This window comes from Neodiprion virginianus, chromosome 4 (assembly GCF_021901495.1).
Source record: "Neodiprion virginianus isolate iyNeoVirg1 chromosome 4, iyNeoVirg1.1, whole genome shotgun sequence".
NCBI classification, from domain to species: Eukaryota; Metazoa; Arthropoda; class Insecta; order Hymenoptera; family Diprionidae; genus Neodiprion; species Neodiprion virginianus.
In genome coordinates this window covers 9,757,451-9,773,997 of record NC_060880.1, presented here as the reverse complement: position 1 = coordinate 9,773,997, position 16,547 = coordinate 9,757,451, and the positions used below count along the sequence as shown (strand labels likewise).

Here is a 16,547-nt window from a genome sequence, read left to right as displayed (position 1 = left end):
AGATTCAGAAGATGTCGAGTCATAAGTCGGATTTTGATAATTACAAATGGTGATCGTTATGTCGGAGTCTTTAAATATGTAATGGATCATCCGATTAACAAGGTTCCAGTCTAACTTATCTAAGCCGCAGCCTAGTCTTGGAATCGAGAGCGATTTGACTTTGTCTTGTTCTAAGCAATTCTTTAGATTTACTAGGGCGTTGAACAGTGTTTCTTCAGTTGGTTTCTGGTAGTGGTATTTTTTTGTTACTAGATTGTAAATGAGGCGGTTACCATGTGGCAGTGTCAATACGTTCGTTACTTCAGGGTCTAGTTGTTGTAGTTGATCTCGGGTGATTATTTTCCTATTGATTAGTTGTCCCGCGACTCCTCGTGATGTCTTGCAGTCTGCCGAGATGCAGTGGGCTAGGTTATCTTGTCTGTCGAGGAGATTGGCGCGTATCTCTTGAGTAAATTTACTATGCGTTAATGGTAGGTGGTCAAGATCTGTTACGAATTCCGTGAATCGAGGGGCGTAATTTCGTCCTTTACTGGTAGTGGCTTCGGGTGTCGGCTTATTCAGTGTGTCGGACTGTTCTTCACGTATTTTAACACTACGACCTTGGGGCTTACCGGAGTTTTGGTTTGATTCAGATGAGGTGAGTGGTTGAATTCGTTCTGTAGTTTGCTTGATCGTTTTATCGATTACGATCGGTGCCTCCGTTGCGCTGCTATTGTCAGTCATACTGGCACTTGAGTCAGAGGTACCAGTAGAAGTCGAAGTGTCTTGTAATGCTTTGTTTCGTCTTCGTGGGGAAAGGCTGGTGGATTCATGTGCAGATCCATGCGCTCGTATTGGGTGCTGGTCTACATGTTTCATTCGCTTGTGAGCGCCGGTAGATGAAGATAGCGTATCCGGTTCGCGAGCACGTGTTGGGTGTTGGTGAGCTATTTTGGTGCGTTTGTGAGCGCTGGTCGACGAAGATAGCGTATCTGGTTCGCGAGCACGCGTTGGGTGTTGGTGAGCTACTTTGGCGCGCTTGTGGGCGTCAGTAGATGAGCATTCTGTATCGGGTCGTGGCCGTTTTGAGGTAATAGGTAGAATTCGGAAAGAGTCGACAGGTGGATTTCTGGAAAGCGCGTCTGCGTTAGAGTTCGCTATTCCTTTTTTATGTTTTGTGACGTACGAATATTCTTCCAACTTCAGTCTCCAGTGCATTAAACGAGAAGTCGGGTCCCGTACGTTTTTGATCCACTTTAGTGGTTCGTGGTCTGTTACCAGAGTGAAGGTTCTACCGTAAAGATAAGGACGAAAATGTTTGACGGCATAAACGACTGCTAAGAATTCTTTTTCGGACACCGAGTAATTGATTTCGGCCTTTTGTAACACCCTCGATGCATACGCGATTGGTAAATCCTCGCCATCTTTGTCTTGACTAAGTATTGCTCCTATTGCATACTTTGAAGCGTCGGTTGTTAGGACGAAGGGTTTTTCGAAGTCTGGATACTGCAGTATCGGTTCTCGACACAGACTATCGCGTAGTGTTTCGAACGCAAATTGATGTTCTGCTGTCCATAGGAAAGGGCTCTTCTTCTTTAGCAAATTATTAATAGGTCTAGCAATTTTTGAAAGGTTAGGAATGAATCTTCGGTAGTAGCCTATCAAGCCTAAAAATTGTTTGATCTGTTTAGGATTCTTGGGAACTGGGTAATTTTTTATTGCTGATATCTTCTCCGGATTAGGTTTCAATCCATTTTGAGTGATGACGTGACCTAGGTATGCTACTTCTTTACGCAGAAATTCACATTTATCTGGCTGCAGGGTTAGTCCTGCATCAGACAATCTCTTCATGAGTTTCCAAAATTTGGTTTCGTGCTCCTCCAAGGATCGGGAGTAAATGACTATATCATCCAAATAGACAAACATATCTGTACCCTGTAATCCCGATAGAACCTGATCTATTAGACGTTGAAAGGTGGATGGGGCATTTTTTAAGCCAAATGGCATTCTAGTATATTCGAAATGGCCGTGAGGAGTCGAAAAAGCGGTCTTTGCGCTGTGATCGGGATGCATTGGAATTTGGTGGAACCCGGAAGCCAGGTCGAACGTTGAGAAATATTTTGCGGAGCCTAGCTGATCTAGGATATCGACGATATTTGGTAGCGGGTAAGCGTCGCCAATGGTTTTTTCGTTCAGTTTCCGGAAGTCAATGACCATTCGCCACTTCTTTTCGCCACTAGCATCTGATTTCTTGGGGATGATCCAGACCGGAGAATTGTAAGGAGATGAAGAATGTGTGATAATGTTCTGATCAAGGAGTTTGGTCACTTGTTTTTGTATTTCGTCTTTGTGTACTCTTGGGTGTCTGTATTGTTTGGTATGAATTGGTGCGTCATTGGTAGTAGCGATCGTATGGCTGACTAAGTTTGTATGTCCCAGGGTGTCACCCGGGAGGAAAAATAAATGGTTGAATTCGATAGCAAGATCAACTATTAATTGTTTTTCTTCGTCGTTCAAATGATCCGATCGTAAGTTTTCTTTCAAAATCTCAAGGCGTCTCGAATCGTAATTTGGGGATGTGGGAAGAACGCGATTCTCGATCCTTTTTTGTTTTTCGTGTAAGACCTGTGCTAGTAAGACCTGTCCGCTGCTTGCAGTACTTGTATGCGTTGGGTGTGTTTTTGCACTGAGCGTGGCGGTGCTCGCGAGTTCATCGACTTCTTCTAGTGTTACGACTGGTCTTCTTATTTCCACAGCTGATTCGTTGGAATTTATTGCATAAACGTAAGCAAACCCTTGTTGGTTGGTAACCAGGGCCTGTCCCAGGAATATGTTAGCGCCTACTTCCAACTGTTCTATGAATCCCGTTTTTACAGAGGGATTCGAAATTTTTAGTGCAATCACCTGAGCCGTTCGTGGTGGTATCAATATGTAGTCTTCGTTTAGGAGTTTGAATGGTTTGCTAGTATTGTTCGGTATTATTTTTTCTGTATCGAAAGATATCGTTGCATTTTCGTTCCGTAAAAATATCGATCCTAAGATTCCGTCTTCTTGTATCGGAAACAGATCGTCGACTATATGGAATATATGAAGGTTGTCACCGATTCGAATGCTAGTTGTTCCTACTACTTTTATTGGCTCATGTATAGCACTGGTAACGTGGATCTGACCTTCGAGTAATTTACACGGAACATGCGGATGTATTGCTCCGAGTTTAATTATGTTTACATCAGCACCGGTGTCAACTATAAATGTGCTGGGTTGTCGTGTGAGTTCACCGGTGGTTATTCGAACCTTCGGTGTTTGTGTGACAGATGTTATGAGGATACGCGGTGGTGTTTTTGTGTTAGTTCTATGCTTGTTAAAGGGAATATCGCCGGTTTCGCGAGAGATAAGGTAGTTGTTTTTGAAACAGATAGTCGCCTTTTCCGAACGTAAAAAGTCTGCACTCAGTATACCGTCTTCGATGATAGGGAAGGAGTTATCGACAAGATGGAATTCGTGGCGTGTATTAGCTAACTCGATGTAGAGACTTCCTATTGTTCTGATGGATTCTTCCGTTATCCCTGAAATCTGCCTAATGTCCGTCTTTGTGACGTGACTCTTGGGTCGATTTTATCAATTTTTAACAAATTAATATTAGCGCCAGTATCTATTATTAGTGTCACGTACCCATTCAAAGATTGCGGGCATTGTGTTCGAATCTGTGGAGGGCCAGATTCTAATTGTACGGAGCTGACGTTTGGTTTGTACGCTGCTCCGGTTTGAGGGAGGTCGATGCGAGGGGTTTATCACTCATGTAATAGTTGGGACAGCTGCAAATGTAATGTCCATGCAATGGTATGTAATCTCAGTACAATACCATGAAATATTCGTGTAATATCATGCAATAGTAGTGTAACGCCGTGTAATACTGTGCGATAGTTATGTAATACCCTGTAATAGTCATGCAATATCATGCAAATACCATGTAATAGTCGTGTAATATTATGTAATGGTGGTTGCAATAGTCATGAAATACCATGAAATACCTGTGTAATACAGCATGTAATAGTCATGTAATACCTGCGCGCGCAGTACCAAGCGCATGCGCTTTACAGTGTTTACCGGATTCGTGACATAACCTTGAAATTCGTATTGGCAACTGTTTGTATAACCTATGGACCGTTATTTCTCGACTTGATTGTGTGAGTCTGCCGGCTACAACACGTGAATGACGGAAAGGTACGTACTTAATTTAATCTGTCGCTTAGATCTGGCAAATATTCAATTATTTCTTGCTGACCTGTACAAAAGTTACAGGCAATTGAATTTCAGCGGTTTTTGTTATATAAATATAAGTAAATATACCTTAGCATGGGTGACGTGATATTGTTGTAATTTCCGATCCGTTGTATTGCTTCTAAGTTTGCGTCAATCCAAGAGAAAAGAAAGAATATGACCTAATTTTTTTACCACCTACCAATTTATGAAATGAAAAATAAAAGAAAAATCCTAACTGTCGCATAGTGCAGGACAGAATCATCTACAAGTGCTCAAAAATTGTGACACACTATCAATTATTTCAATTAAATTCCAAATAGATTCAATAATTATGCGTTTTTCAATTGACTTCATGAAAACATACGATTTCGTTGAAAGTTCTAAGAAATCAGATCTCTATCAGTTTGTCCTGGTTCCTTACTCATTGTTCATTCCAGAAGTGTCACAAATTGTACTATATTTTGGAATCAATCACTCTAGTTGACATTCACAATGTCAGCAGGTAACTGTGATGTTTGATCTAAAACTAGCTTGGAGTTAGGCATGGAGGAATCAGCGAGCAAGGCAGAAAAGGAGAGTATGGCGAAGACCATCGCTGGAAATGTTAAAGAACAAAAGTTTTGGGTCGTAATTAGGAAGGAACTTGGAGTTGATCCACCGTTGTACCTGAAGCATCTCCTCACCTGTCTGGGTTTCGATTCAGCGGCCGCTCTGAAAAACCTTTCAAGCGAAGCCTTTCTAGAAATGGAGAAATTTGCCCAAACTGACATGCTGGGATTGTTAGGCGAAGATGGTTACACAAAATCAGACTTCTTCGGTATCTACAGTAATACACCTGAACAATTCCGCATACTACGAGGACATAGGTTTTGCCTCTTCGAAATTCAGAAGTATATTATAGAAAAGGGGTTGAACCATTTTGCTACGGCCGAACAGGATATTAATGAAAAATTAACTAACATCAAAGCAAAAAAAGAAACCAAGGAAACGCTAAAAGCTGTATCGGGAAAAAAATCAGATCCACAGTCACGAAAATCACAGGACTTATTGAGTGAAGAAGATCAATTATACATGCTCATTAAAAATTGGTTTTCTAAGCAACCAGATGGTGAAGAAACCTTCAAAGATTATTTAGAAAGCCCTAAAAATCGGTATATAGAGGTATCTGTCAAAGAAGACGTTGACGAAGAAATTACCTATTCGGGGAAAATATCGTGTTGCCTGTGTAAAACTAAAATTACCGCGCATAAAGCCGAATACGGGAAATCAGTACCGAGGAAAACTCGTTGGGTATGTCAAAATTTTATGAAGCACGTAAAGGAAAAACATTTGACTTTGAACCCTGTGGAAAATTCGAAGGAAAATTTATTTCCTCGCAAGCATAACAATAGCAATAAAATTGATACAAAATCGGGTCAGGCGGAAAAAAATACAGCAAATGTTCTCAAAAACGTCGTCGCTAACACTACAGCTTTTACTTCTAGTTGTAAAAAGGTTCAACCCGAGGTTCAACCACTTATTACGGATGTATTCGATAAAGGCACCAATGACAATGATAACTGGAATACAAATGCTAGTTTGAGCGACAGTATCGCAAACAAGAACCAGAAGCTCGGCCAAAATTTACCAAGAATTATCGAAGACGTGAAATTAGTCACACCCGTTGAAATAAGAAGGGATATTATTAAAATTGAAAAAAGCAGGGGAAAAAGGCATATTACTAGAGAAATTGAGAGTGATGACGAAACGGAAGCGAAACCTACTAAACGGTCGAAAAATCGAATTGAAAGCGATGAAGAACTCGAAGTATCTGCACGTGACAAGCCAAATGATGAATCGGATGTTAGATCACAAGCTGTGATAGTTGAAAGTACAAATGATGAGTTACAGGGGGAATTCAACCTCGGAATAATGTAAAAGGGGTTCTTTGTTCCGAGAAAATTCTATCAACCCCATTGACTAGTAATACCAAAAATACTAAGACTATAGATACAAAAAGTTCCGACTGTGAAAAAAAAATTAAAAAAGATCTAAGAACTAGAAGTGACAAATCCTACCGACAAAGAGTGAAGAGTATTACTACAGAGAGAACGATTCCATATTATTTTCCAACATTGAACGAAATGGAATTGCTGTTGAAATATAATGCAGAATTAAAGGATTGCGTGAAAAATTTATTAGCACAATCGGCATCGAAAAAATTAACGAAGTCTTGTCCAACAGTCAATGAAAACAGTAAAAGTAACTTGTTAGTACGAAAATTGATGAGAATTTCTGACAAACAAAGTCAGGCCGAATCTTGCGGGAACAGATACGATTGCACAGTGAAAAAGTTTGCATCGTATATTTTCATGATTGGTGGAAGATTGTCGTACGAAACGTTATGCGCGAACTTGCCTCTACCATCCCCCTCATCTGTCAGTCGGTATTTGTTAGAAAACGGACCAGACATCATTGAAGGGCAGCTTCGATTGCAGGAATTGAAAAATTACTTAATCAAGGCCGACCTGCCTCTAGTCATATGGGTAAGCGAAGATGCGACGCGTATTACTGGCACCGTGCAATATGACCCAAAAACTAACCAATTAATTGGGTTGGTATTACCAACAGATAAAAATGGAATGCCTAAGTGCAAATCTTTCATGGCAACGTCACCAAAAGTAATGGAAGAAACGATGCAAAATATTCCAATTGCTTCTTTGGCGTACACAATTATGGCACAGCCTTTACAAAAAAATGCGGCGTCATTTTGTCTGTGCATATTTGGAACCGACAATAAATTCACAGCCGAACACGTGCTTAACAGATTCCAATTTATTTACGAACAATGTCAGCAATTCGGAATAAGAGTATTAGGATTTTCTTCGGATGGTGATCCAAGATTGTTAAAAGCGATGAGGATTGAAAGCCAAATAGGTATTTCGAATCTTGATTTACTCTTTGGTAAAGAAAATTGGACATGGTTCAACAGTGAATTTTGCAGTGAGTACTTTGTTTGCCAGGATACTGTACACATTGGTACAAAGCTAAGAAATCGCTTCATCAAAAACTCAATTGTTCTGCCGATGGGAAACAATATAGCGACTGTTAGTCACCTGAAACTATTGATACAGTCACAATCTAAAGACAAACACCAGATAACTTATTCTGACTTGGACCCAAAGGATAAAATGAATTTCCCTTCTGTTCAAAAAATATGTCAAGAAAATGTCAGAAAATTACTCAATGATACAGTACCTGGCAGCGAAGGAACATGTCAGTATTTGAAAATACTACATAACACCGTAGTTTCATACATCGATTCTGAATTAACGCCGTTGGAAAGAATATTTAGCATCTGGTATTCTGTGTTTTGTTTAAGGATGTGGCGTGCATGGATTTCGGCAAATGACAGTTACACTTTGGGCAAAAATTTTATAACTTCCAACTGTTACACATGCATTGAAATAAATGCTCATACGCTTATTGACGTCATCATACGCCTGAGAGATTCGGACCAACCAGAACTCTTCCTGCCATCTTTATATAGTAGTCAACCATGTGAAAGCTTTTTCCGACAAGTCCGTTCAATGTCATCCACGTACTCGACTATTGTCAACTGCAGCATGATGGACATCATTCATCGTCTCAATAGAATTCAAGTACAAAATGAAATCATCATCGAAGAGTCAGAAAATATTATATTTCCAAGATTTAGGGAGAGAAAAAGTGTAATCAATGTCAACACATATCCACTACCTTCTAATCAAGAAATACAGAAAACCGTTGAAGACGCGAAATGTCGAGCTATTGAAGATCTCGGGAACCTTGGTATATTTTTCAACAATATCTTATGTACACTGCCTTTTTCTGCAAAGTCTATTCAACTAGACTCAGACGACGAATCTGACAGCGAAGAAATCAGCGAGGAAACGGAGAGCGCAAATGAAGACACTATATCTGCAGAACTTGAACATGATATGATTACGTTGCAGTCTGTAACAGGAACTTTGGAACTCAAAAATTACTCCACCCAAACAGTTCAACTAAATGAAACGAGTCCATTTGCAGTCGTGCGTGATTCGTCGCAAGCCGAATACGTCGTTAGAAAATCGTCCATTTGTTGGCTGCTTAATAAAACCAAGCACCGTTTAAGTAGCGACAGACTTCAGAGAGTACGAGAAATCGAACTGCCGCATTTGTCCAAGAAGGTACTTATTAGCTTGATATTAACTCTTCCTAAATAAGTAATGAATATCTTTCCTTATGACCCAGACTCATTAAAATACTGCGGAAAATGTCCTACCTACACCTAGAAAAAAAATATAATGCAGCATTATTCTATGGTAAATGTATAACCCCAACGAATAGAGTTGTATAATTTATGCGGCAATTGGTTGAGATTCTAAATTTTTAGGAGGTTGAAGTTCGTAACGTTAACGAGACGATACAATTTGAAGAAAATCGCCATTTTGCAACTTTAGAATTTTTTAGAAATGCAGTAATCAATAAATAGTGGCTTGAATCAAGCAAAGTCAACCCACATCAGAACTACAGCCTCTGTAAAGCAATTACGAAGTTGAAAAACATAGTTTTTTTTCAAATAATGTGTCGTTACGTTAACGTTACGAACTTCAACCTCATAAATTTTTTAGATTCCATCATTGGCACATCCTGTCGTTGTGATGACTACAAAAAGTGTTAATTTTCAACTTCTTGGTTCTCCGTATAATGTTATTGTTTTTCTAGGAATCAGCTACTAGATCAAATACTGTCGAAGAGAATCCGGAAATAAGTATAGGGACATGGATGCTTTTTAGAGAAGACACTGAGGCAGAAACGAAATACAGAGTAGGCCTTGTTCTTGGATTCGTCTATCTAACTGGAAAAACAGACCCACAAAGAGAATACTCCAGATTAAGCGCTGACGTCAATAATGAAAGTATTGGCGTACTATGTACCTGGTATAGATTAATAAGTTCTAGTCTCCGTCCGGCACCAGTGGGGTCACATGATTACAAATGCATTTCTGGATATATGCGAACTTTACCAACACCACAGATAGTTGATGGGCATATTTTTTATTCGGATTTAGTTTTGAAACTAATCCTCGAGATTATTCCTACAACTTCACTCCAAGGTAATACTGCTGTGAAAAAATTTCATTTGAAATCATTGCACGTCTGGTTACAACGTTTTGAATTTTCAGGTAAAGATGCAAATATCGGAAATTTTGTGCTGATCGAATTTCTCACCAAAAAAACCAAAAAATACTACATCGGCGTTGTTAAAAGTATCCAATCAAGAGACAGAGATTGCGAGGAAGATTATGAAGTCAAATTCATGCGAAAAGTGACGAATTCGTCGAGCTCCATATTCGTTTTTCCAGATGTGGACGATACAAGTTATGTAACAGGAGATCAAATAAAGCTAATTCTGAGCAACCCGAAAATTGACCGAAGACGTCATCATGTATTCAGTGATTCTGATTTGTTAGAGTACGCTGTGATTTAAAAGTTAATTGAAGATCGTCTCAATTGCTAAAAAATATATATAATTATGTATCGTTAACCTCTCCAGAGTACTATTAGCATAAATATACAGAGAATATTATTATAATATATAAATTATGGTTGCGTTGAATTATTCTTTACTATATTTAAAGGTTGATTTGCAAATTTTATTATGAAATTTAGAGGGTAAAAGAGGTTATAAAAAAATAGTTGCAATAAACTATTTAATGTAATTCAAGCAAGACTTCAGGGATGCAATTAATGACAGTGAGACAAAAACCATTGTTAATAGGTATACTGAGAAATACTCATCTTACAGTAATATAATGTGTATCTATATAAATATATAATAGTCATGTAATAGTCTTGTAATAGTTGTATAATTAGTATGCAATAGTCATGCAATGGTCATGTAATTCATGTAATACTATGTGTAATACATATGCAATACGTATGTAATACTTGTGCACTATCTGTGGAATACGTGCAATACTTATGGGATACTTATGCAATACATGCAATACTATTGTAATCCCTATGCCATACATGTAATACCAGTGTAATAACTATGTAATATGTGAAATACATATGCAATGGTGTCATACTTGGGACAGTCATTATGAGAGTGGTAAGCCCCTCGGGTCGATGCGTCCGCGCGGCCGTCCCTGAACTCGTTTAAATGGCTCGCGTTGCCTGAATATTCGCGATGTTGCTTTGCTTCGTATGAAACTTCCGGGTGGATGCCTGTATCGCAATTCTCGTTCGAGTAGTCTTGTGTTACGAAATTAACCCTGAAGTTCGATCGTGAAGGATTTGGTGTGTTATACTGTTGTGAGCGTTGACTGTCATCTCGCGTCTGGTCTAAAGGTTGGTTTGTCGGGTCTCTTGCTCGATATTGGGTATTGGGATTGTTCTGTTGTTGACGATTAGTGTTATTTTGGAAAACTCTTGAATTTTGGTAGAATTTTGGATTCTGGGGATATTGGGAACGATTTGAGCGGCAATTATCGTTTGAGTGGCCTTTGCCACCACACTGCGTGCTAGTTGTGTTGTTGCGCTGCCTCGTTCTGCACTCTTCTATACTATGACCTGCCTTCTTGCAGTATCTACACACCACTGATACGGAAGGTTGTTCAGGACAATATTTATCGATGTGATCGGTTAATTTACATATACTACATTTTATATGGTTTTGTATTCCGTAGTTAGTATCACGGTATGAGGCTAGTTTAAGTCTATCTGATAATAGTTTTTCAGTCTTGGTGGCCATGTCTATAGCCATTTGTAGGGTTTGTGGATTCTCATGAGCTACTCTTATTTCTAATTCGTCTAGTAACCCTTTGATAAATCTTAATCTTGCGGTTTCTTTGATATTTTTCTTTAGCACTTGAGCATCACTGATAGATTCTGAGGCATCTATTGATTCGCACGCTTGTCTTAACAGATGTTTTATTACCGTAATCTAGAACGCTCTCGTTTCGCCTCTGTGCCGATTGTGCGAGGTCTAGCTGGATATCTGGGAGGTGTTGTTTAGACGCGTAGGCCTGTTTTAGGCTGTCTAGCAAATCTCGAAGAGAATCCGGATTATCTGACTCTATATATTTACACGCGTCGCCTTCGATTTTCGTGCGAACGAGTGTGGAGAATAAATTCAGTTCTCTGGCTAAGACAGCTTGTTTTGCGCATTCTACTTTAGTTATGAATTCGGATACGGGCATATTAGTGCCATTGAATGTGGGAATCAGAGCTAATGCATCTTTAAGAGGCAGGTGCGGAAAAGTGCTTTCGGTAGCCATGTTGTAAATTTTAATCTAGGATTTGTCGACTTACAAGGTGAAGATGAAGAGGAGGAACGGAATAAAATGTTGCATTCTTCCGTGAGGATGTTGGTCCAGCGATTTCGTGTCTGTAGCCGGTGATGACGTCGGTGTGCGTTGTGTTGTACTAGAAGTCGTGAAGAATGAAGATGTCGTCGTAGTAGCAGCAGGAGATAGTCTTTCAGCAATATCGATTTGGAGATACGGATTTGTCTGTGACGTTCGTGTGAATCAGAGATCGTTGATTGCGTTAACGTAGAATATGGCTTTCAGAGTGTCTTCAACACTATCACACAGTGGTATTACTTTTGTATTAACATCACTGAGTTTGCACACTTCGGAACCGGACTATCAGATGGCACTTCATGCGTAGCACACACGTAAAATTGTATCACTGGATTTCCGGAAAGCGAAGGCCACCGCTGCCACCAATGTTACGTCCGTGATTAGAGTTACTCCTGAGCGGTAAGAGTAAACTGGTTGGCTTCGCTTTTAAGTTCCAGGACAACCGGAAATCAGGATGAGGATCGAATAACGTAGGGTTTGTTTGAGATATTACTAATATATTTATTTCGAGGAAGTTCAGATGACGGTAAAAACGAAGTGTGCTGTATGAAGCTATGTAAGAAGTTCAGATGTGACGTTGTTGAGAGTTAGAACAGAAGTGTTCCTCGAGATGTGAAACGTACGGGTGCAGAAAAGGTGTGACAATGCCAGGAGTAGGGAATGGAATTTGATGAGTAAACGTGATAGTGAATAGCGTGAGACTACGTAGAGATAAGAGGACAGGACAGAGACCATGAGATTAATGTAAGAACTGTGGGAGAGTTAGCGAGTAGGAAAAATAGAGAGAAGTGGTATGCTGGACGTAACAGTTCTCACGCAAATTTTTAGTTAAAAAAAATATATAAGTTCCCCGTGTCTGATTTATTTCAGCGCGGACATGAAGAACTTCCATGAGCACAAGCAAACTCATCTTACCTTCGCGGGAGAAAGCAAAGTTTGCCGCGAATGCCGGAAGAAATTATTCGCAATAAATTCTACCGAAGGTTGCAACGATTGCGCAGAAGTTAAGTCTGCTCTAAAGATTATAGCGGAACAAATTTTTGAAACTTAATTTTTTTTATATATGTAACCTCTCGTTTTCACCATTCGTTCTTTTTTTTTTATCTTGTTTTAATAAAGAAAATTAAACTTTGTTTTTCGTTTTTCTCTTAATTAAGAATACTTCTTCATTATTCAAATCTGAATTAACCCCCGCACATCATAGACGTACAAAAATCTTTAAAAACTTGATCGGCTGTAGCTTTTGCATTTATAACCAAGACAGGAGCCGATAAATAAGAAAAAGTTTGTTTCACTAGCCAATCTTCATGAACCTCATGAATAGTTCTGAGTAGCTCTAAAGAAATACTCGATTCTTCCTCACGAGAACGGGAACTAACTCGAGCAAAAGAAGTTTCTGGGGAAACTCGCAAATAAACAATCAAATCTACTCTGAGCTCAGACGAGCGAATGAGAAGATCAAAATTTTTTGTCAATAAATGAGATTCGAAGTCGCGAAAATTACCTAACCTTCGACGAGCTTCTACAAAACAATTGCTACTGAATATCGATCTTTCCATCACCTTTACAGGCAATGAAGTCGTCTGCAGATGTCTATCTAACATAACCATTTGAGCGAAATGCTGAAAATAATAGCAATAACGATCTGGGTTCTGATACATCAAATCTAAAAGATTAATTCCAGCTACATTTCGATATTCTTCAAGAGGTTCTAAAAGTGTACAGACCTGGTGATCTGCTAAAAACCTCTTAGTGAAAGTTGTTTTTCCGCATCCGATATTTCCTTCTATAATAATCGTAAGCGGTCAAGTTTTACTCGGACGAATTCCAAAAGGTAAATTCTTCTCCCAATCGATGACCGACTGTAAAGAAGGTCAAGTCGATCACAGTCGTCAAGGGTGTTCGTTTGAAGATCTAACCTCGAAGGATGTTCCTGGTCTTGGAGAGACTGTTCCAGGTTGATCTTCTTCAAATGGAGCAAGTCGATCCAAGTGAACCACCTTCTGACGCGAATGAGGAGATCTTCGGATTCTATAAACAACATCATTTATCCGGTTAACCACTAAGTAAGGGCCTTCCCAATTTCTTTGTAGCTTTGGACATCGTCCTTTCTGTCTTCGAGGTTGAAAAAGCCAAACAGAATCTCCAGGATTAAATTTTAAATCTCTGGCTCGAATATCATAACGAGTTTTCAATTTATCTGAAGCCATAGAAATTCTATTCCCAGCAAAGTGATGAATTTCTTCTAAACGTTGTTGTAATAAAAAGGCATAATCTGTTTGATGCTGTCTTTGCACAGGAACAGGGCCTTTCTCTAAATCTGACGGAAGTCGAAGATTTCTTCCAGTAAGCATGAGGGCTGGCGTCTGCTTCGTCGTCTCATGAATCGCAGATCTGTAAGATAAGAGGAAGAAAGGGATCCAGGAGTCCCAGTCTCTCTGATTCTGTTCTACGAAGGACGACAAATATTGTAGCAAAGTCCGATTCAGACGCTCTATCATGCCGTCAGATTGCGGATGCAAAGGAGTGGTACGAGTTTTTCTAACACCTAAAATCTGAGTAACCTCTTTCATTAAGGTTGACTCAAAATTTCGGCCTTGATCAGTATGAAGTTCTAGAGGAACTCCGTGTCTACAAATGAACTCTTTAACGAATGCCTGTGCTACAGTAGAGGCTTCTTGATCAGCGAGAGGGACCACTTCAGGCCACTTAGTAAAATAATCAGCAATAACCAAAGCATATTTATTTCCAGAATGGGTTATCGGGAGAGGTCCAAGAATATCCATTGCTATCCTTTCAAATGGAGCTCCCACGTTGTAAATTTGAAGAGAGCTTTGTCCCTTCGCTCGAGGTCCTTTCTTTGCCGTGCAGATTCGACATCTTCGACACCAATTTTCAACGTCCATCCGGCAACGGGGCCAAAAGTAGAAGTTGCGAATTCTGCCCAGAGTTTTATTTGACGCGAAGTGTCCGCCTGCAGGAGAATCATGATAAAGAGCAAGAATCTCTGGAACTCGTGACCTGGGAACCAAAAGTTGCCACCTGATTTCTTTCAAGTCTGCAGATTCCCATTTTCGGTATAAAATTCCATCAATTAAAAGAATAGAGTCCCATTGAGCCCAATAAATTTTCAAATCTGGCTCGGCTAAGGATATATCCTGCCAGTCTGGGCGAATTTCTGCTTCTTTCCAAGACTTCACTTGATTCAAAGTGTCGTCTTCTTGTTGCGATTTTCTCCATTCCTCCTGGTCATTTTCGAAAGAAATCTTCCGTATTATAAGAGAGGGGTCACGATTTTTCTCTAATCGTGCACACTGTTTACACTCTGGCATTTCCTCGCAGGGTCTTCGAGAGAGAGCATCGGCGTTTCCATGATGAATTCCAGCTCGATGACGAATATCAAAATCGTACTGACCGAGCCTTTCTAACCATCTAGCTACCTGACCTTCGGGAGATTTGAACGAAAGTAGCCACCTGAGAGAAGCATGATCTGTACGTATCAAAAATCTCCTACCGTACAGATAATGGTGAAAATGCACTACGGTCTTAACGACAGCTAAAAGCTCTCTACGAGTGACACAATAATTCCTCTCGGTTTTACTCAAAACTCTGCTGAAATAGCTTATCACTCTCTCTTGACCTCCCTGAATTTGTGACAGAACCCCGCCTATTCCTGAAATAGAGGCATCAGTATCTAAAATAAAAGGAAGTTCGACCTCTGGATAAGCTAAAATCGGCGAAGAAATAAGATTTTCTTTTAATTTCTTGAAAGCCTCTTCGCATTCCGGGGTCCAGTCAAAAGGAATCTTGATTCCGGTCAAATGATGGAGAGGTTTAGCTATACTAGCGAAACCTTTTACAAATCTTCTGTGATACGTACAAAGGCCTAAAAAGCTTTGATTTGTTCTTTATTCTTAGGTGTCGGCCAAGAAGAAACCTTCTCTATTTTGGATGGGTCGGTCTTCACACCTTGTGCTGAAACGATATGTCCGAGGAAGCCTACTTCTTTCTGGAACAGATGGCATTTTTTCGGGCTCATTTTCAGACCTGCTTGCTTCAGCCTAGCGAAAACTTGTCTGAGATTTTGAACTTCTTCTTCAAAGTTCTTGCCAAAAACGATTATATCGTCTAAATAAACGAGGCATATTTTGCCCGTGAGCCCATGGAGAACAGCTTCCATCATTCGTTCAAAGGTAGCCGGGGCATTACTCAAACCAAACGGCATAACCTTGAACTGCCATAATCCTCCTAAACCCGTAACAAAAGCTGTTTTTTCTTTATCTAGAGGATCCATTTCGATCTGCCAGTATCCGCTCTGAAGATCTATGGTGCTGAACCAAGTTGCACCAGCTATCAGGTCGAGTGTCTCGTCGATTCTGGGTAGAGGGTAAGAATCTTTCTTCGTTATATCGTTCAGCTTCCTGTAATCGATACAAAATCGTTTGGATCCGTCCTTTTTGTTAACAAGGACGATTGGTGAGGCCCAGGGACTAGACGATGGTTCAATAACATCGTTCTTTGGCATGTCTTCCACAAGCTTCTTCACCTCTTCTCGGGCGTTGAGAGCAAGTCTTCGTGGAGCTTGTTTTATTGGCGAACTCTCTCCGACGTCGATCTTGTGCTTGACAGAAGTACATCGGCCCTTATCACCACTATCTTTGGCGAAAGAATCTGTAAATTCTAGCAAAAGAGATTTAAACGATTCTACCTGAGCTGAATTTAACGAAATCGAAGATTTCTCAACAAGGCTCTGTAAATGTAAAGGAAAATGTTGTTGCAAATCTTCCTCCGAAAGTTCTATTTCTCGAATTCTAGGAGGAGTCCAATAAATTCCATTTCTATTTGTACAAAGAGTTATTTCGCGATTGTTTGAAGCTAGTGAATTTCTCTTAGTCGAGATAACACAGTTATGAGCTGTAAGAAAGTCTAT

General features: G+C 39.8%; 1 protein-coding gene across 1 annotated transcript; it reads left to right on the top strand.

The window, feature by feature from the left end:
- Positions 1–6,355: 6,355 nt before the first annotated feature.
- Positions 6,356–10,351, top strand: LOC124303324 (uncharacterized). Its single transcript, XM_046760404.1, has 3 exons — positions 6,356–8,432; positions 8,971–9,361; positions 9,431–10,351. Exons 1-3 carry the CDS (start codon positions 6,366–6,368, stop codon positions 9,733–9,735), a joined length of 2,763 nt encoding a protein of 920 aa, XP_046616360.1. The 5' UTR covers positions 6,356–6,365; the 3' UTR covers positions 9,736–10,351.
- Positions 10,352–16,547: the final 6,196 nt, after the last annotated feature.